Here is a 20,970-nt window from a genome sequence, read left to right as displayed (position 1 = left end):
TATGTAAACAAAATCGTTATAGTAGGCAAGAAAAACTTTTTCTCTCCTTCCCTCCTTCATTGCAGCTACTGTTATAATAATAATAATAACTTAGATTTATATCGCACTTTTCTAGACACTCAAAGCGCTCACAGAGAAGTGGGACTCAACATTCATTCACACCTGGTGGTGGTAAGCTACATCAGTAGCCCTAGCTGCCCAGGGTTAGACTGACGGAAGCGTGGCTGCCAGTTTGCGCCTACGGCCCCTCCGACCACCACCTGTCATTCTATCATCATTCATTCACCAGTGTGAGCGACATTGGGGGCAAAGGGTGAAGTGTCCTGCCCAAGGACACAATGACAGCGATTTTTTGGATGTCAATAGTGGGGCGGTATAGCTCGTTTGGTAGAGTGGCCGTGCCAGCAACTTGAGGGTTCCAGGTTCGATTCCCGCTTTCGCCACCCTAGTCACTGCCGTTGTGTCCTTGGGCAAGACACTTTACCCACCTTCTTCCAGTGCCACCCACACTGGTTTAAATGTAACTTAGATATTGGGTTTCACTATGTAAAGCGCTTTGAGTCACTACAGAAAAGCGCTATATAAATATAATTCACTTCACAATAGGTGGGAGGCGAACCTGCAACCCTCAGGTTTCTGGCCGGCCGCTCTACCCACTACGCCATGCCGCCCCAATTATAATTGTAATTATCCCTGTATAGGAAATGTTTCAAGTAACATTTTTAAAATATAAACTATCATACATTTGTTAAAAATGTGTAAAACAGCAAACTTGTATAAAATGTGATGATGCATATGATCACACTCAACCAAAGCATTGGGACAGAGATTTAGTTTTTCTGCTATGAATATGAGTTCTGTTCAAGTTTCTTCAGATTTACTGTGCATTGTTCCAATTTGCTTCTTAATGGTCGTTATATCAACATCCCTTTTGGACGAAATGTGTTTCCAAAATGCCAAAAAAAAAAGGTTTTATCTAAAGAGTTCTTTTGACGCCATGCAGGACGGCGTCATATCTTTTAGAACAGTGGTTCTCAACCTTTTTTCAGTGATGTACCCCCTGTGAACATTTTTTTAATTCAAGTATCCCCTAATCAGAGCAAATACATTTTGGTTGCAAAAAAGAGATAAAGAAGTAAAATACAGCACTATGTCATCAGTTTATGATTTATTAAATTGTATAACAGTGCAAAATATTGCTCTTTTGTAGTGGTCTTTCTTGAACTATTTTGAAAAAAAGACATAAAAATAATAAAAAACTTGTTGAAAAATAAACAAGTGATTCAATTATAAATAAAGATTTCTACAAATAGAAGTAATCATCAACTTAAAGTGCCCTCTTTGGGGATTATAGTAGAGATCCATCTGGATTCATTCTAAACATTTCTTCACAAAAAAAGAAATCTTTAACATCTAGCTGTCAACACTGAATATTGCATTGTTTTATTTTTTTCACAGTTTATGAACTTACATACAAGAAGTATTATTCAATAAATATATTTATAAAGGATTTTTGAATTGTTGCTATTTTTTAGAATATTTTAAAAAAAAATCTCACGTACCTCTTGGCATACCTTCAAGTACCCCCATTTGAGAACCACTGTTTTAGAACACGCGTTGCATTATATTAATTCAAACAAAAAGTTGTGCAATTTTCAATTCTAAATTGTAACACAACATTAGAGGTTCTGCTGTACAGTACAGTATATTATTTTTTAAACCATTGTAATTCAGCTGTTCTCATAGCGTTGCTTATCAATCCAACAAGTCACCCATGCTAGTGTGTGTTGTGTTGTGTGTGTGTACACGTGTACCCATCAGATCCGATGCACGTCTCCATAAAGATGATGTTGACATTTGCTTCAGCAAGACGCTCAACTCCTGCAAGGTCCCGCAGATTCGTTACGCCAGCGTAGAGCGTCTGCTGGAGAGGTTGACCGATCTGCGCTTTCTCTCCATCGACTTCCTCAACACCTTCCTGCACACCTACAGGATCTTTACCACTGCCACAGTGGTCATGGACAAGCTGGCTGACATCTACAAGAAGCCTTTCTCTTCTATTCCCATCAGGTCAACCCACAATTATTAACTTTATCTAAAGTCTCTGTTTTTTAATGTTCTAATTACAGTTGCGGTCATGAACTGGTAGCAGGCAGTAATTGGAGAGACACATTTGAAAAAATATATTTGTTTTAACTTTAATAAGTAGGTTTCACAGCAACAGAGCCGATGTTGTAATAGTACTCAGCCAACTTTAATATTTCTAATTTGTTCCTTGTAAACTACAGTACGACAAGTGTAACACACACCGATGCCTAAATAGCACAGCCAACATTTCAAAATAAGGTAGATACAACTGACACTTAGGATACTTGAAATGCAGCTACTGTGCTAGCATTTTGTGGAGTTAATGAAAAAGTACACTCAGGAGGTTGCCCACAGCCACAGTTGTTCACACCAATGTATTTTGGTGTTGCATTCATTACCCCAGGATTTCTTTAGCTATTTTGCACCATGCAACTATAGGGGATGCAAAGTTAATTGGATATATGCGTTAATTTGAGCTTTTATAGTATTTTGAAAATAACTTAATCAATGAATAAAGTTTATTAGGGAAGCTGAACAAAATTGATTCACAGCCAAATCACGATTGTATTTATTACGATTGTAAATAAATGTATAATTTTCATTGATTAAAAACTACATATATATATATATATATATATATATATATATATATATATATATATATATATATATATATATATGTATATATATATATATATATATTTTATTTTTTTTATTTTTTTATTTTAAGAATACATTGTTTTCAATCAATCAATCAATCAATCAATCAACATGTAATTACATAGCCCTTAATCGCAAATGTCTCAAAGGGCCAACAATGATATAATCTGGACGGTGACCACCCGGGTCCCGACTTGGAACAGCTAGTGTGGCTGAGCAGAAAAGAGAAGCGGCAGGTCAACTGTTAAAAAAAAACATCTCCGCGCTAACTCGCTGTGCATATATATGTCATATGTAAGCAGTCGAGAGAAGTTGTTGTAAACTGCAACCTGTTTTGAAAGGTTTTACTCCATCATATTTCTTGTACCAGATGATATACTTTGAGAATCGGTTAAATTTGAGTCATGTTAACGGAAAATGGATATTGAATTCGAAATCGAATCAAATTGTGAGTTGTTGGAAGATTCACATTCCTAAAGGTTGTGGAACAATGGAATAGAATGGAATACTTTTTTATTTTTTTACTTTTTCTAATACACAGGTTGCGGTTATATGGAGGATCATATTCCAATGTAGTAGTTCAGTAACAGTGCTTAAGAGCTCAATTTAGGCGATAAAGACACATTAATTGTGAAAAAGTCTAATGTTCACATTGTGGTTGTTTATGACCAGAATTTTCTCATTTTAAGACAAATTCACAGTATTGTCGTTCTTTAAACATTTGTGTTTTATATTTGTGCATACTGTACATTCCAATAGTAGCAGTACTTAACCAGCTTTTTGGCATCTATATAGGATTATATGAATGAAGGTTTCCTCTCACTCACTCCTTACATCATGTTCCAGTAACCTTATTAGGATTCTGACCACATTGGATATCAGATTTAATATTCCCTCACCGGATTTACTGGGATTTTCAAAAGGAAAGCACATTTTCATGTGTGGGAACTCTGTTCTGAAAGTGGATTTCAGTTCTTCCGAAGTTGTGGCTTTGTATTCAGGCTGAAAAGGAAACGCAGGTAGTGAGTGTTAACGTCTAACTACATGTTTATATGTTCAACTACTCCAACGTGTAATGAGATGAATGGCAATAATTTGACTTAGTTAAATATGTGTCCATTATAATGCCATCAGTTCCATTTAAATCATAAAGCAAATACAACTATATTAAATGAAAAGTAATTGTGAAAAATATGGACATGCATACAGTTAAAATAATATAAAAAATAAAATTGCAGTACTTTTCAAGATACTCAAATGATGCAAATACAATCCATCAACTCTTAAAGGGGCTGTTTGCAACTAGCTCAAAGTTACTTTTATACAGGGTTTACTAGGTACAATTCTGTATTCACTTAATAATAAATGATCATTTATCTAAATATTTAAGCCCTCAAAAACAGTTTGACCTTTGCTGGGATTTATTCATAGACAATGTATAGACAGGTGCATGTGAATAAATTAGAATAGTGTGCAAAAGGGTTTGAATTCAGGAGTTCATGTGAGACTAAGGGCCGGTTTACTAAGAACCAAATACCACGCGCTAGACAGTGTGTGCAAAAAAAAAATGTGTCTGTACTACGAGTGGGCGTGTTGCGTGTTATCTACTAAAACTGCGTGTGCGATTGAAAGGTGGTGCACGCCGCCCTATTTAAATGAGGATTTTTGTTGTCATGCTCCTACTTGTGTGCAATCTGTTGAACCAGCAGCACACATCTATCCATTAGTGAAGTGAATTATATTTATAAAGCGCTTTTTTCCGTGACTCAAAGCACTTTACATAGTGAAACCCATTATTTAAGTTACATTTAAACCAGTTTGGGTGGCAGTGGGTGCACGTGGGTAAAGTATCTTGCCCAAGGACAGTGACTAGAATGGCAGAAGTGGGGATCGAACCTGCAATCCTCAAGTTGCTGGCACGGCTACTCCACCAACTGAGCCAGGCCACCACTATAATCCGTAAAACCGTTTTTGAACAGACACATATGCACAAATCCTCAATGCAATACTTCTTTTAATGTTGGAGATATAATATAATCGTATATTTTCTGAATAAACCAAACCAAAGACATTAAGAAAAGACGGACACCAAAATGCATAAATTGAAGCTATACAATTATAAAAGGAAATTGCTGAATAGACGATGTACCTAATATGTTTTATTTTTGGATGTCCAAAATGTTGACACACACACTTAGGATAGCCTGCAGCCGTGTGTGGAAATGTCAGTATAAAACGCAAAAAAGTGCTCGCAAAACGGTGGAGCGTGTTGATAAATCACATTGCGGGTGCTAAATTATTATATTTGCATTTTCTCCTCCAGTTTTGTAGATAAGCATGCATTTTGCATTCTAATGAAGACAGAGACGCAAAATGGATTGCACATCTTATTCTGCTCACTTAACAGATGGAATCCACTTTGCACACGTTTAGTAGATCAGCTTTGCGTGTGCTATTAGGTTTTCACAGATTTTAGTAGTGTACTGCATGTTCCACAACGCTGCAAAACACCACAGGTTTTAGCATGTTGCCACGGACGTGACGGTAAATTACTGTCTCCATGGTGACAGCCAATGCTGGCCACAAAAACCTCATTTAAACAGAGCAGTCTGCACCACGTTTGCCCTTTTCATTCAGTTGTACACTGCTGCACGCTGTCTTACTAGACCACCCGCAACACGCCCACTAATAGTAGGAGCACATATTATTTATGACTTTTTTTTTTTTTTTATCTTAGTCAATCGGGCCCGTACAATATGACAGTGAATTAAAGTAGTGAATTAGATCAACTTTTCATGTGTATATTTTCATTTATTTTGACATACTTGTAGGTCCTCATGGTAGTGCTGCTCTAACTAGGTTATAAGTCAGTAAGTGTATGTTTGTATTCATATTAAATTGTTCTTTTTCTTGTATTATGCTAACGTGTGCTATGTATATATTTTTAGTATTGTTTAGTGGTGATATTGCCTCTCTTTCAATTAAATAAGTATTGTATTATTGGCCATTTTCATATTCCTATGCTGTAATTAGCATTGGCATAATGTTGGGATATTATCATATCAGGAGTTACCTGCAGGGATTTCTACCCCTCGCATTGAAATAGATTTGTTACTTAAAATGTGAATGAAAAATAGAGTGATTAGCAAAAGTAATTGAGGCAATTTTTTACACTGGGCAGAAAACCCACCGTTATATTTAACCAACAACTGGTGGATACCAGCTTGGATATGTCATGGTTGTCTAAAACCGTATATTCAATACGTGGTCATAGTTGTGTCTTATTGGAGATAGAACCCGATGCAGTAGCTTTAGATACATGCAATATGATCCCATGTACTGCTACACATTGTTAACCTCATTTACATATTTTGTGCCTCCATGTGATCAACTCAAATACTTCTCTCTTCATTGTTACATCATCCATTTAACTGATGTTTCCTTGTCGTCCATGGCTGTGTGTCTCGTCATGCTCCGTCCAAACCGCAGGGGGCAGTACCACTCATTAGACCGTCTATCCATTTCATCCATCTGTCCTGACTACAGTCTGAAGATCAAGAAGATAACCGTGGATCAATCCAAGTAACCACATTTTCTTTGTTCTTTCTTGTTAAGTCTCGCCCTCATGCCCTTTAGTCTTATATTTATTTGATGCAAGACCTTCTATAAGTTTATGATGAATGGACACCACCATCCGGCCTGAAAACATTGTAGTTTAATTTAAGACGGCATGTTCTCTGACTTAAACATCTCTGCATCCAAACTCAGTTCAATCCAGTCTTCTATGCTGCCTGCAATATATCCTTCCACACTGTATATCCCATTACATTTCAACCCATACAACATCATTTTTGCTTTTGTTACGCATTGACTGTGTTCGTCTTTGATTGCTGCTCTGTCGATTGCCTTTGGATTAATTTATTAGCATTTGTCAATTTCGAAAGACAATCCTGTTCATAGAGTATATATACATAATTCAGTCAAACTAAATTGTGTCTGTAAGTGAAGACAGTAAGAAAATAAGATGATGTAAGTAAGAATTAAATAACCAAATGTGTATTTTAGGATGACGACAATTGAACAAAATGCACAACAAAATGGTGACACTTCTCAATCAAATAATTACTAAATGAATGAAAAAAGGAAACATCAGCACTCTTATATAGAGTAATAGGACATTAAGTTTTTATTAGAAAAACTAAATGTTGGGACCAGGTGTCTTTGGAGATTTTCCAGGCCAACGATCCCCAAACTGAAGTACCGTTTGGATGGAGCGATGTTTTAAATGAAACTGGTCCTAAAGGTACTTTGTTATTGTGCAATACAGTTGATAGTCCTCTGAGTATGAATGAGTTCTGTTCCTAGACAGTGATCTAAGCCAAGTTTTAAAGTGTAAGTAGACTACAATATACGTACATAGACCCCATAGACACTCACACTACACGGAATACACAAGACATATATATATATATATATATATATATATATATATATATATATATATATATATACATATACTGTACAGGCAAAACGTTTGGACACATGTCATTCAATATGTTTTTTTATTTATTTTCATGACTGTTTACATTGTAGATTGTCACTGAAGGCATCAAAACTATGAATGAACACATGTGGAGTTTATGTACTTGACAAAAAAGGTGAAATAACTGAAAACATGTTTTATACTCTAGTTTCTTCAAAATAGCCACCCTCTGCTCTGATTACTGCTTTGCACACTCCGGGCATTTTCTCAATGAGCTTCAACCACACCTGTGAGGTGAAAACCATTTCATGTGACTACCTCTTGAAGCTCATCGAGAGAATGCCAAGAGTGTGCAAAGCAGTAATCAGAGCAAAGGGTGGCTATTATGAAAAAAAGTAGAATATAAAACGTTTTCAGTTATTTCACCTTTTTTTTAGGGAAATAACTCCACATTCGTTGTTTTGATGCCTTCAATGACAATCTGCAATGTAAATAGTCATGAAAATAAGAAAACACATTGAACGAGAAGGTGTGTCCAAACTTTTGGCTTGTACTGTATGGTTAAATATCGGCTACACTTACTTTTATCCATGTGGTCGATTTGCAATTGTGTCTAACTTGTATCTAACTTGTCTTTCAGGTGTCTCCACCTTTTGTAAAATATTTTCCTGGGCTAGCCAGGAAAGATAACCACTTCTTCTCTCCATCTTGTAACGGCATAGAATCAATGACCACTCTCCCTTACATGAACATACATTATCTTTAATTTTAATGATGGTCTATCGCGATAGTCAAAATATAAGTAACACATTTGCAGGCAACATTGGTGGCCATTTTATCCTCTCTAAGCTTTTAATGATGTTCATTGTCTCTTCTATGTCACATTGCTGCATGGGAGACATAATGATGTTGATAAAAAAATGGCATTACTGTATTTTCAGTGTACTGTAGATACAGAACTGTGAGCTCTCTGACGTTAAACAGCGAGTACACAGCGCAGGTTCAGCCTCACCCACACGCACACGCACGCACACACACACGCACGCACGCACACACACACACTGTGTCCTTCCACTACGTGCGCAGCAACTAGTTTTGGTGATAATCACTTGTTGAAAGCCCATTCTTCTGTTCTGTTGTATTAATGTAAATGTGAATTCAAAGACATTTAAATTTCTGATACATATAAATATATACAATTTTATACATTAATATACCGTATATATATGTTTAAAAATCTAATAAGGTAAACATTTCACAAATCCCCCATAAAACAAATATTATATTAGTACTATTTCAAGATTATATATAATATGCAATAATAAAATAAAATAATTACATCAATAGAAACAAAATATTAAAAATATATTTTTCTAAATATTACTGTTCATTATTTGATTGGAAAAAAATATTATTGGAGTATTCATTACTTTTACATATATAATATTGTAACATATGGAAGCCCAATATTAATTGAATACATAAATGCATGCAACATTGAGAAAGTACAATACATTACAACACAATACTTTACAATTTATTCCTTAACCATATAATCACTCTTTGCATCTGATTAACCGTGTTCAAACAAAGAAAATTACTTGCTCGTGTAATGTAAATTAACTGTAAAAAAACTAATACATTTTGACAGAAATGCAATTTTATTGTCAAACGTCATATATTAAGATTTTTCAATGTTTTGCATGAATTTATTTGCTCAAAACCTGATAATATTATAAAAAAGTCACATTGGGTTTATTTTGAAGTTAAATTTTCCAGCAAGAACAGCCATTGGAGTTTCCTCTGACATTTGCATTGACCTGATCACTGACCATATAGCAACATTTCCCCATATAGGCCGCCTTTCAGGTAACCATCAGGAGCTTGTGCTGTCAAGATAAATTGCGTTATTCATCTGCGTTTATACATGATTAATGAGATAATTGTTTGTGATTAATCGCATACATTAACTTACAACCTAAGTACTGCCTTAATATAGATATATTTATGAAATTACAATTTTAAAGTTTTAAATAATGATCATTACAAGGATACTGTGATTTTTATACAAGAAAAATACATGTAAATATATTAGAATATTATAACATAATAAAATCTTATTTAGTAATTAATTACATAATTAGATAAATGTGGAACATTATGAAAAACAACACAAAATTATTACATCTAATGAAATAATAGTTAAAGAAAATTAAATAATATAAATCTGTACATGGATTATTTTTTCAAACATTTAAATTATTTAAAATTGTACTAGATCGCCAGCATAATTCTTTCTCTTTACAATATATTTTTTGTTGTGTTTCCAACTTTTTGTGAACAAAATGGGGAAGACCCTTTTTTTTCATATAAGCAGACTTTGTGATACAGTAAGTTTGGCATAGAGAAGAACCTGACTTTAACCCTGACCTAAACCCCATCACCTTTGACATGATTGAGAACGGAAATGACCCTCAGTGACCCCTGACAATACAAATTGACAAAAAAAATTCCAGACACATTCCAACATCCTGTGGAAAGTAATTGTAGCTGCATGTTACTTCATATGTTACGTTTTAATGCAAGGGGTCTGTATGTAATGTATTTGATCAATAATAAATTGCAATGACACTTGATAAAATGACTTTGTAACTCTTTGTCTTCTCCTCTCAGGTCCCTGGAATTGTTCTTCGCTACCAACCAGAACAACAGAAGCGGCGAGCACGTCCACGACAAATCTCCCCGACTCGGCCGCAAGTTCTCCTCCCCGCCTCCACTCTCCATCTCCTCCCGCACCTCCTCACCTGTACGCACCAGGAAGCTGTCGCTCCACTCACCCATCAGCGCCAGGGTGGGTGGGCTGGACCTAACCAGTCCACTTTCCGGCTTGAACCACAACACGTCCCAGTCTGCCGGCAGTAGCCCCACGTCGGCCCACACCCCCAAGATCCCGACGCCTCAAATGCCGACCACCTCCTCCTCGCCTCCTCCTCTCGCCTCCACCTCTCCTCCACCCAGCACTTCCAAGCTATTGCAGGATCAAGCGCCCCCGATTCCCTTGTCTCCTGACCAAAGTCCTGTTGGGAGCACAGAGGGGGAGGAGATGCCCAAGATTGACCCTTTTTGTGGAAAACTGAGGCGGAGCATACGCAGAGGTCAGCTGTTTTTTCATACATGTTCACACACACACACACACACACACACACACACATACACACACACACACACACACACACAAGCACGCACGCACAAACTTCACATATTTCTATATGACCGACGTCAGGGCTTTTCAACTACATATCGAAAAGGGCTGGACATCAAAATGTGGATGTTTCTTTAGAAAGTGCCTCTGTAGGTTATATTCCTTTGAGACTACATTTACCTGTTTACAAAGTAAACACATTAGTTTTCACACTGCACTGTCAGTACATTCATCATTCTGCCTTCGCGCCTCGTTTCCAGCATGTGCAGCTAGACAGATAGTTAACAGCATGAAGAAACAGAAGCTAAGTTTAGTTGATTGATGTTCCCTCTTTTGAATGATTTTTCTTCTTCAGTTTTATTTCCTTATACGTTTTCCTCTATTTAGGTTTGTAAGACTAAAAATAAGCGATGTCCGATAATATTGGACTGCTGATATTATCGGCCGATAAAATGCTTTAAAATTTAATATCATAAATGATCGGTATCTGTTTCAAAATTGTTCATTTCAAAAAGTAAAATTAAGTAAAATGTATGACTTTTTGAAACGTCGCTGTGTACATGGATGTAGGGAGAGGTACAGAGCGCTAGTAAACCTTAAAGGCACTGCCTTTGCGTGCCGGCCCAGTCACATAATATCTACGGCTTTTCACACACAAAAGTGAATGCAAGGCATACTTGCATACCTGAGGGTTGCCGTATAAACAACTTTAACACTGTTAAAAGTATACGCCACACTGTGAACCCACACCAAACAAGAATGACAAACACATTTCGGAGAACATCCGCACCGTACTGCGATGAGGTGGCGACTTGTCCAGGGTGTACACCGCCTTCTGCCCGATTGTAGCTGAGATAGGCACCAGCGCCCCCCGCAACCCCAAAGGGAATAAGCAGTAGTAAATGGATGGATGAGATCCACACCGTAACACAACATATACATGACAGAACAAATACCCAGAACCCCTTGCAGCACTCACTCTTCTGCGACGCTACAATATACACCCGCCGCTACATGCTTTCTCAGGGAGAGCATGTCCCAAATTCCAAGCTGCTGTTTTGAGGCATGATAAAAAAAAATAATGCACTTTGTGACTTCAATGATAAATATGGCAGTGCCATGTTGCCATTTTTTTCCATAACTTGAGTTGATTTATTTTGGAAAACCTTGTTACATTGTTTAATGCATCTAGCTGGGCATCACAACAAAATTAGGCATAATATTGTGTTAATTCCACGACTGTATGTACCGGTATCGCTTGATATCGGAATCAGTAATTAAGAGTTGGACGATATCGGAATATCGGGTATCGGCAAAAAAGCCATTATCGGACATCTCTACTAAAAATATAAACATTAAAAAAGTATAACTACCCATTTTGTATTTCACATAAATAATGTCCATTTTGTGTGTTACATAAATAAAATAGAAGGTTGAGTTTCAATACACACATGTGGTTTAACACAATTAAACCTAACTTCATCGCCTGCTGTTGGTCAAATTCAGCATGACTTGTATTAAAGCAGTTTTGATCACCAGAGTTAAACAGCCAAAAACAACACGACCACAAATACAAAAGACATCACAAAGTCAGCGATTTTTAATACATTCATACTTTGTTGTCCAGTTACTGTTAAAAGTCAGAATTTCTCGAGTTATTTCGATTTATTTTGATTTTTTTCAGGGTCGATTGAGCCATTCTCTTCTACTCCCCCACTGCTGCATTTGTGACATATTTGCATCACTGTTGCCCCCTGCGGCGTGGTGGGAGTACTGCATACATGAGCAACCCTGGTTTGAATGGTTTCATCAAGCCTATTTGGGTGTTGTTCAGCGGGGCGAATTAAAAGCTTTGGCGGGCCGGATGTGGCCCGCGGGCCGTCAGTTGACCTACATGAAGACTGTTGAATAATATAATCAGACTTTTTCCCCAAAAACACAAGTAGTGTATTCCCTTGATATTTTTTTTATTGCTATTTGACTACTTCCCCTTTTGCCAGAATCTAAAATGATATAGTCCCCTAGTCTTAACTTACTGACGAAAAGTACAAATACCGGTACACTTTTTGATCCCACTTGTATGCATCACAGTAAAGGTTCCCCCCCATGCCATAGTCAATAATGTTATAATCTACAGCAGAGGTGTCAAAGTCGTTTTGACTGAGGGCCACATCGCAGTTGTTTGGCTCCAGAGGGCCGCTTCTAACAGTAAATATGATTATTACACGACTTTAATTTCACCTCAAAATGTAGGGTATATTACTGTAAATGAAAAAACAGTACTGTTATTTTTATGGTAAAAAGAAAATAGGCAACTCAGTTGCCAGAATTTTACTGTAAAATTTACATTAGTTTTTTTTACTGTAAATAAAAAAACTGCAATTTTACAGTCAAATTTTGTCACCTGAGCTGCCAGTTTTTTTTTTGTTTTTTTTTTTATACCACAAATCAACAATTGTGCATTTTTTGTGTATTAGTGCAAATGCCAAAACAGAACCACAGCTTATTGCAGTTAAAATAAAAAATAAAAAATGTTTTTTCATTTATAGAAAAATGCTGTAAAAACCCCAGCCAAATTTCACAATTTTACCATGAAATGTATTGCTACTTTTACATTGCACAATTTGATGGATAACTTGCTTTGAAATCATTATTAGTATTTATTTCTACTAAAAAAAAAAAATGGTTTGAACGTTTGACAATATAATTTTGCATAATTAGACAGTGAACATCATTTACGATTACATGGAGTACATATATTTTTTTATGAAAGAATACATTTCATCAGAAAAGTTCCAGTACTTTATTGATACATATTATTTGCAGGCTTTCAAGGGCCATTTAAAATGACGTGGCGGGCCACGTCTGGCCCCCAGGCCTTGAGTTTGACACCTGTGATCTACAGGATATAAACGATGGGTGATACAAGTGAGACAAATTTGACGCACAATAGATGATTAATGCATGTTGATGACAAATTTTATCAGTGTCTTGCAAATTTGACAAGCAAAATAAGACGTCCTCAACAATTGAATTTTAAATCACTAATCCTCGCCTCCATGGTGGAAAATGAACTTTGTTTATCCTCATCACTTTAGTACAAAAGGACAAGGAATAGCTAAAAATGCTACACTACACACTGTAGGAAAAAGATACATGAAAACGCATAGCTAGCCACTAAGCAAGAGCTCTTGAATGTAAACAGGGGTAGGCGGATCGATACAAATAACAGCGACCGTATCAATACCAGGTGTGGTATCAGTATATGATCAGTACTACAATGATTAGATTTTTTTATTATCACAAAACCGTTTTTTGTTATTATTTTTCACAAACACAGAATCTACTTTAAGAGCCAGTAGTAGGTTTACTTTGGTTTAGTTATTTTGCACTATTGACTTTGTTGACATTTGAATAAAAAAATGGAACAAAGGAAATAATGTAAAAAAAAAAAAATTGATATTGTTTCACCGCTATCCTGTGTTTTTGTCAGATTAGTGTTGTAAATTAAAGGTTTAATCATTTAACGATCCTAAAAATGTTAAGTATGAGCATTAGTCTCACCATTACTGCCCCTTTAGCTACTTGACATTGGATGGATACCCAAATTTGTAGTATTACCCAAAACTAATGCATCCAAACAACAAAAGAGTAAGTGTTTATTACATTTTAACCGAAGTGTGGATAGAACCATGTTAGAGCAAAAAGTAACTAACTACTACCAGTAAATTAACAAGTAGATTAATATCCATCCATCCCTTTTCTACCGCTTGTCCCTCTCGGGGTCGCGGGAGTCCTGGAGCCTATCCCAGCTGCACAGGTGCGGAAGGCGGGGTACACCGTGGACAAGTTGCCATCTCATTGCAGGGCCAAAACATAGATATCATGATCCATGGTCCGGATCATGTTTTGTGTTTTCTATTAGTTTTGGACTCCTTTAGTTCTTGTTTGTGCACCTCTGAGTTTGTTTTGGTTGCCATGGTTGCTCATTATGTTCACCTGTCTCTGATTAGTGTCCGCCTGCTCACCTGCTACCCGAGCACTAATCAGAGGCATTATTTAAGCCTGCCTTTGCCGGTCAATCGGCCTGGAGTCATTGTTTGCTGTATGCAACACTCACATAGGTTCATGTCTTGTTTCGAGCTTATACTATGTGTTTGCTACATGCACCTGTTATGTGAGTTTTGCGTTGTCCATAGTCCATGCTAAGTATTTGCTTTAGCTTCGAGTGCGATCGGGCACGTTGTTCTGTCGCCTCATTTTCTGTTTTTTTGTAATACTTTGATTTTGAGTCACAGCCGAGTGTGAAGCGACTGGGGGGAGAATCAGCACCTCCAAGTCCGAGTCCATGGTTCTCGCCAGGAAAAGGGTGGAGTGCCATCTCCGGGTTGGGGAGGAGACCCTGCCCCAAGTGGAGGAGTTCAAGTACCTAGGAGTCTTGTTCACGAGTGAGGGAAGAGTGGATCGTGATATCGAAAGGCGGATCGGTGCGGCGTCTTCAGTAATGCGGACGCTGTTTCGATCCGTTGTGGTGAAGAAGGAGCTGAGCCGGAAGGCAAAGCTCTCAATTTTCCGGTCGATCTACATTCCCATCCTCACCTATGGTCATGAGCTTTTGGTTATGACCGAAAGGACAAGATCACCGGTACAAGCGGCCAAAATGAGTTTCCTCCGCCGGGTGGCGGGGCTCTCCCTTAGAGATAGGGTGAGAAGCTCTGCCATCCAAGGGGAGCTCAAAGTAAAGCCGCTGCTCATCCACATCGAGGTGGTTTGGGCATCTGGTCAGGATGCCGCCCAAACGTCTCCCTAGGTAGGTGTTTAGGGCACGTCCAAACGGTAGGAGGCCACGGGGAAGACCCAGGACACGTTGGGAAAACTATGTCTCCCGGCTGGCCTGGGAACGCCTCGGCATCCCCCGGGAAGAGCTGGACAAAGTGGCTGGGGAGAGGAAAGTTTGGGCTTCCCTGCTTAGGCTGCTGTCCCCGCAACCCGACCTCGGATAAGTGGAAGAAGATGGATGGATGGACTTTGATTTTGAGGAATAAATTATGTTTTTACCTGCACGCCTTGTCCGGAGTAGTCCGTCTGTATTCCTGGGAGCTGCGAAAACCCCGTCGTGACAATAGACAGAAAACTTTCACACACATTCACACACTAGGGCCAATTTAGTGTTGCCAATCAACTTATAGATTAATATCACATTTGACAAAGTAATACAACCAGAAATTACGCAAAATGTCAGCACATAAATCAATTAGGAGCCTTTGTACCCCCTTCAGAAATGGTTCTTTTATCATTTTATTGTGATGTATATATATTGTTGTCGCAAGAGGATCCAATATTTATCGTGATATTTTAGGGCATATCGCTCATCCCTGCTATAGTCCCATCGTTTTTTTGTGTGTAAGTCCTTATAACTAAATTCATCACACGCTATAGTCCTGTTCACCATTCAAAATAGCTGAGGTCTAACTGCCATGACATCATCACCACCTTTAACTTGAGCCCTTTAAGTGCGCTGAATAAGGCCTCTACCCTCACACACTCACTCCTTCTAATTGCACCGCTAAACGCCGCTTTCGGACCGAGCAGGCAACATGTCAGGACATCTTCAGACTCTCATTAGCACACCTCAGACACACACGCGCATCATCAAGTGTGCGCCCAAGCGTCTTCTCAGGCTTCACCACACACAGAAGGAGCAATTAGGAAACGAATGTCACCTCCTCTGCATGTGTGCTTCATAACTACTCTTAAGTATTCATGTTGGTTGTGTTCTCCTTTGTCGTACTGCTGGTGACCTTTACTTGCCTGCAGAGTGCAAATATGACCTAATCTATGGTCAGATAACATTGTAACTAGAGATATCCGATAATGGCTTTTTTGCCGATTTCCGATATTGTCCAACCCTTAATTACCGATTCTGATATCAACCGATACCTATATATACAGTTGTGGAATTAACACAATATTATGCCTAATTTTGTTGTGATGCCCCGCTGGATGCATTAAACAATGTAACAAGGTTTTCCAAAATAAATCAACTCAAGTTATGGAAAAAAAATGCCAACATGGCACTGCCATATTTATTATTGAAGTCACAAAGTGCATTATTTTTTTTAACATGCCTCAAAAAAGCAGCTTGGAATTCGGGATATGCTCCCTCAGAGAGCATGAGGAGGTTAAGGTGGGCGGGGTTGAGGTATGGGGGGTAACAGGGCGGGGGTGTATATTGTAGCGTCCCGGAAGAGTTAGTGCTGCAAGGGGGTTCTGGGTATTTGTTCTGTTGTGTTTATGTTGTATTACGGTGCGGATGTTCTCCCGAAATATGTGTGTCATTCTTGTTTGGTGTGGGTTCACAGGGTGGCGCATATTTATGACAGTGTTAAAGTTGTTTATACGGCCACCCTCAGTATGACCTGTATGGCTGTTGACCTAGTATGCCTTGCATTCACTTGTGTGTGAAAGCAGTGCCTTTAAGGTTTATTGGTACTTCTCCCTATGTCAGTTTACACATCTGCATTTTAAAAAGTCATAAATTTAACTTTTTAAAACTGATACCGATAATTTCCAATTTTACATTTTAAAGAATTTATCGCCTGATAGTATCGGCAGTCCGATATTATCGGACATCTCTAATTGTAATGATAATGTTTGGATGGATGAATGGATTTTGTAGGTTTTTTTTGTGATCAGGCTAAAATGCCCGATTTTGCGGCGGATTTTTTACAAAGTTGCGACAAATGTACAGCACGTTTTGAGGCGTACATTTTTTTTTTCAATAACATTACATCAGCTTGTGATATGATAAATTTGTTATCAATGTTTTAAGTGTGTTTTTTTTTAACTGTGACACTTGGAAATGTGTCACATGATGTATTATGTTTTTAAACTGCACATTTTTAGAATTTTGCCCATCGTTCACAATCATTATGATAGACATGACCACGGATGTATTTTTTTTAATGCGTTCTAACTTGTATATGAAACCTACTCAGTGGCCTAGTGGTTAGAGTGTCCGCCCTGAGATCGGTAGGTTGGGAGTTTAAACCCTGGCCGAGTCATACTAAAGACTATAAAAAAATGGGACCCATTATCTCCCTGCTTGGCAGTCAGCATCAAGGGTTGGAATTGGGGATTAAATTACCATAAATGAACCCAAAACCAGTGAAGTTGGCATGTTGTGTAAATCGTAAATAAAAACAGAATACAATGCTTTGAATTCACAACCTACCATTTTTCGGAGCGGACACTCTAAACCAGGGGTCACCAACGTTTTTGAAGCCAAGAGCTACTTCTTGGGTACTGATTAATACAAAGAGCTACCAGTTTGATACACACTTAAATAAATTGCCAGAAATAGCCAATTTGCTCAATTTACCTTTAACTCTATGTTATTATTAATAATGATATTTATCTTTGTGGAAAAACTGATCATCTTAATGATTTCTCACAATAAATATATATAGAAACAGATAAATATAAATATGCAACACTTTATTTTTATATTTTCTCTAAGTGCACATTTTTCAAATTGAACATTTTCAAATTATCGCTTCTAAGACAGTCCTGTGAAATCACAATATCCCATTTTAACTAGCTAGCCACTAACATTTTTAAACAAATCATGAATTACTTTGCACCATGTTTGTACAAATAATAACTCATGTAAAATACAAAAGTCAACTCTCAAATTTTTAAATAAATCATGTCACACTTTGAACTGGACACCAAATCTGTTATCTGTTTCTTTGTCAGTTAGTGGGAAGCCTGACATTGCATGTTGTTAACTAGTGTGTTGTACTCTGGTGTGTAGCTTGACACTGCAACTCTGAGTGAGTCTTGCAGATGTGCATCAGTGAGGCGTGTTCTGTGTTTGTTCTTGATGAAGTTCATGTCAGAAAAGGTTGTTTCACAAAGATAAGTAGAACCAAACAGGCTTGCAACCTTCATAGCTGCTGCACATACACCACTGTACTTTTCTGTGTCCACAAGGCACCAAAAGTTTGGTGCAGCCTGGTGGGCTTTAAATATTAAATTGTCAGGAAAGAAGAGGAAGGACTTTAAAAGGTAAAAACATATATGTGTTCAAAAATCCTAAAATCATTTTTAAGGTTGTGTTTTTTCTCTAAAATTGTCTTTCTGAAAGTTATAAGAAACAAAGTAAAAATATGAATGAATTTATTCAATCAAGTGAAGACCAAGTCTTTAAAATATTTTCTTGGATTTTCAAATTCTATTTGAGTTTTGTCTCTCTTAGAATTAAAAATGTCGAGCAAAGCGAGACCATCTTGCTAGTAAATAAATAAAACTTAAAAAATAGAGGCAGCTCACTGGTAAGTGCTGCTATTTGAGCTATTTTTAGAACAGCCCAGCGGGCTACTCATCTGGTCCTTACGGGCTACCTGGTGCCCGCGGGCACCGCGTTGGTGACCCCTGCTCTAACCAGTACGCCACTGAGTAGGTTACAATTTGCGATTAACACAATGTGCCAACTTCACTGGTTTTGAGTTTTGTACAATTTATTTACATCAAGTGATACAGTAGTGTGCCCCACTGAAAAAAATGTAACGCCCCCTCCTTAAATGTGTTTTTGCAGCAGCTGGACGGGTCTGCCCTTCTCCATGCCTCCACTGTTACTGATAGTTTGTTCACCTCCTGTATTTAAATGATATCCATTTTTTTTAATGGGTACACAACACAATAGAGAATATTTGCCAAAAATAGATAAATGCATTGACAATAAAATAACTGAAAGTAAATAAAGATGAATTAATACATAAATAAGAGAAAACCTTTTAAAATATGAAAAAAAAATGATGTAAATAGATTAAGCCATAACTTTGAATTAGTTAAATAATATAAATGAATTAAATAAAGATAGGTTTATACAGGTGTACTGGAGAGGAGGCTACGCCGGATAGTCGAACCTCGGACTCAGGAGGAATAGTGTGGTTTTCGTCCTGGTCATGGAACTGTGGACCAGCTCTATACTCTCGGCAGGGTTCTTGAGCGTGCATGGGAGTTTGCCCAACCAGTCTACATGTGCTTTGTGGACTTGGAGAAGGCATTTGACCGTGTCCCTCGGGAAGTCCTGTGGGGAGTGCTCAGAGAGTATGGGGTATTGGACTGTCTTATTGTGGCGGTCTGTATGATCAGTGTCAGAGCTTGGTCCGCATTGCCGGCAGTAAGTCGGACACGTTTCCAGTGAGGGTTGGACACCGCCAAGGCTGTCCTTTGTCACCGATTCTGTTCATAACTTTTATGGACAGAATTTCTAGGCGCAGTCAAAGCGATGAGGGGTTCCGTTTTGGTGGCCGCGGGATTAGGACTCTGCTTTTTGCAGATGATGTGGCCCTGATGGCTTCATCTGGCCGGGATCTTCAGCTCTCACTGGATCGGTTCGCAGCCGAGTGTGAAATGAGAATCAGCAAGTCCGAGTACATGATTCTCTCCCGGAAAAGGGTGGAGTGCCATCTCCGGGTTGGGGAGGAGACCCCAAGTGGAGGAGTTCAAGTACCCAGGAGTCTTGTTCATGAGTGGGGGAAGAGTGGATTGCGAGATCGACAGGCAAGTCGGTGCGGCGTCTTCAGTAATCCGGACGTTGTACTGATCCGTTGTGGTGAAGAAGGAGCTGAGCCGGAAGGCAAAGCTCTCAATTTACCGCTTAATCTACGTTCCCATCTTCACCTATGGTCATGAACTTTGGGTCATGACCGAAAAGACAAGATCACGGGTACAAGCGGCCAAAATGAGTTTCCTCTGTCGTGTGGCGGGGCTCTCCCTTAGAGATAGGGTGAGAAGCTCTGTCATCCGGGAGGAACTCAAAGTAAAGCCGCTGCTCCTCCACATCGAGAGGAGCTAGATGACGTGGTTCGGGCATCTGGTCAGGGTGCCACCCGAACGTCTCCCTAGGAAGGTGTTTAGGGCACATTCAACCGGTAGGAGACCACGGGGAAGACCCAGGACACGTTGGGAAGACTATGTCTCCCGGCTGGCCTGGGAACGCCTCGGGATCCCCCAGGAAGAGCTAGACGAAGTGGATGGGGAGAGGGAAGTCTGGGCTTCCCTGCTTAGGCTGCTGCCCCCGCGACCCGACCTCGGATAAGCGGAAGAAGATGGATGGATGGATAAATAAAGATAATAAATGGGATTATTATGTTATTTATCATTCTTCTTTTCTTTTCTAGCCGTCCTGGAGTCAGCGTCACTGGAGAAAATCATTCCAGAATCTCCTCAAGGCAGCGAGGCAGGAGACATGTCCCCGTGTCGCTCGCCATCCACACCGCGACACCTGCGCTACAGGCCGCCAGGAGGTACCACCACCACTTTTCATATTTATAGTATTCATGTACTTGCTATATGTGCCTATGAGCGTATGGAGAGTGGGTTTTTTTGGATTTATTTTCTAGAAGGGGTTAAATTTCTAAATTGAAAAAGTGCAAATATGCAAATGTTAAGGAAGACAAAATTATAGCTTTGCAGGGATCCTAGGGAATACTGCATGTGTCGTCTTCAAAAGACAAGGGTCTGTATT

The 20,970-nt window shown here is 38.5% G+C and overlaps 1 protein-coding gene across 2 annotated transcripts in view; it reads left to right on the top strand.

Moving 5' to 3' along the window:
* The window catches only part of rasgrf2b (Ras protein-specific guanine nucleotide-releasing factor 2b), a 157,478-nt gene that overhangs the window by 115,222 nt on the left and 21,286 nt on the right, over window positions 1–20,970 (top strand). Inside the window, exons 15-18 of one of the 2 annotated variants that reach the window (XM_061899799.1) lie at window positions 1,822–2,070; window positions 6,238–6,330; window positions 9,905–10,386; window positions 20,624–20,749. In XM_061899799.1, coding sequence (XP_061755783.1) covers window positions 1,822–2,070; window positions 6,238–6,330; window positions 9,905–10,386; window positions 20,624–20,749 — 950 coding nt within the window. The remainder of the gene's footprint in view (window positions 1–1,821; window positions 2,071–6,237; window positions 6,331–9,904; window positions 10,387–20,623; window positions 20,750–20,970) is intronic. The other variant, XM_061899807.1, reaches the window with a different exon arrangement.

This window comes from Nerophis ophidion, linkage group LG01, assembly GCF_033978795.1.
Source record: "Nerophis ophidion isolate RoL-2023_Sa linkage group LG01, RoL_Noph_v1.0, whole genome shotgun sequence".
Taxonomy (NCBI): domain Eukaryota; kingdom Metazoa; phylum Chordata; class Actinopteri; order Syngnathiformes; family Syngnathidae; genus Nerophis; species Nerophis ophidion.
This window is presented reverse-complemented; position numbering and strand designations above follow the sequence as displayed.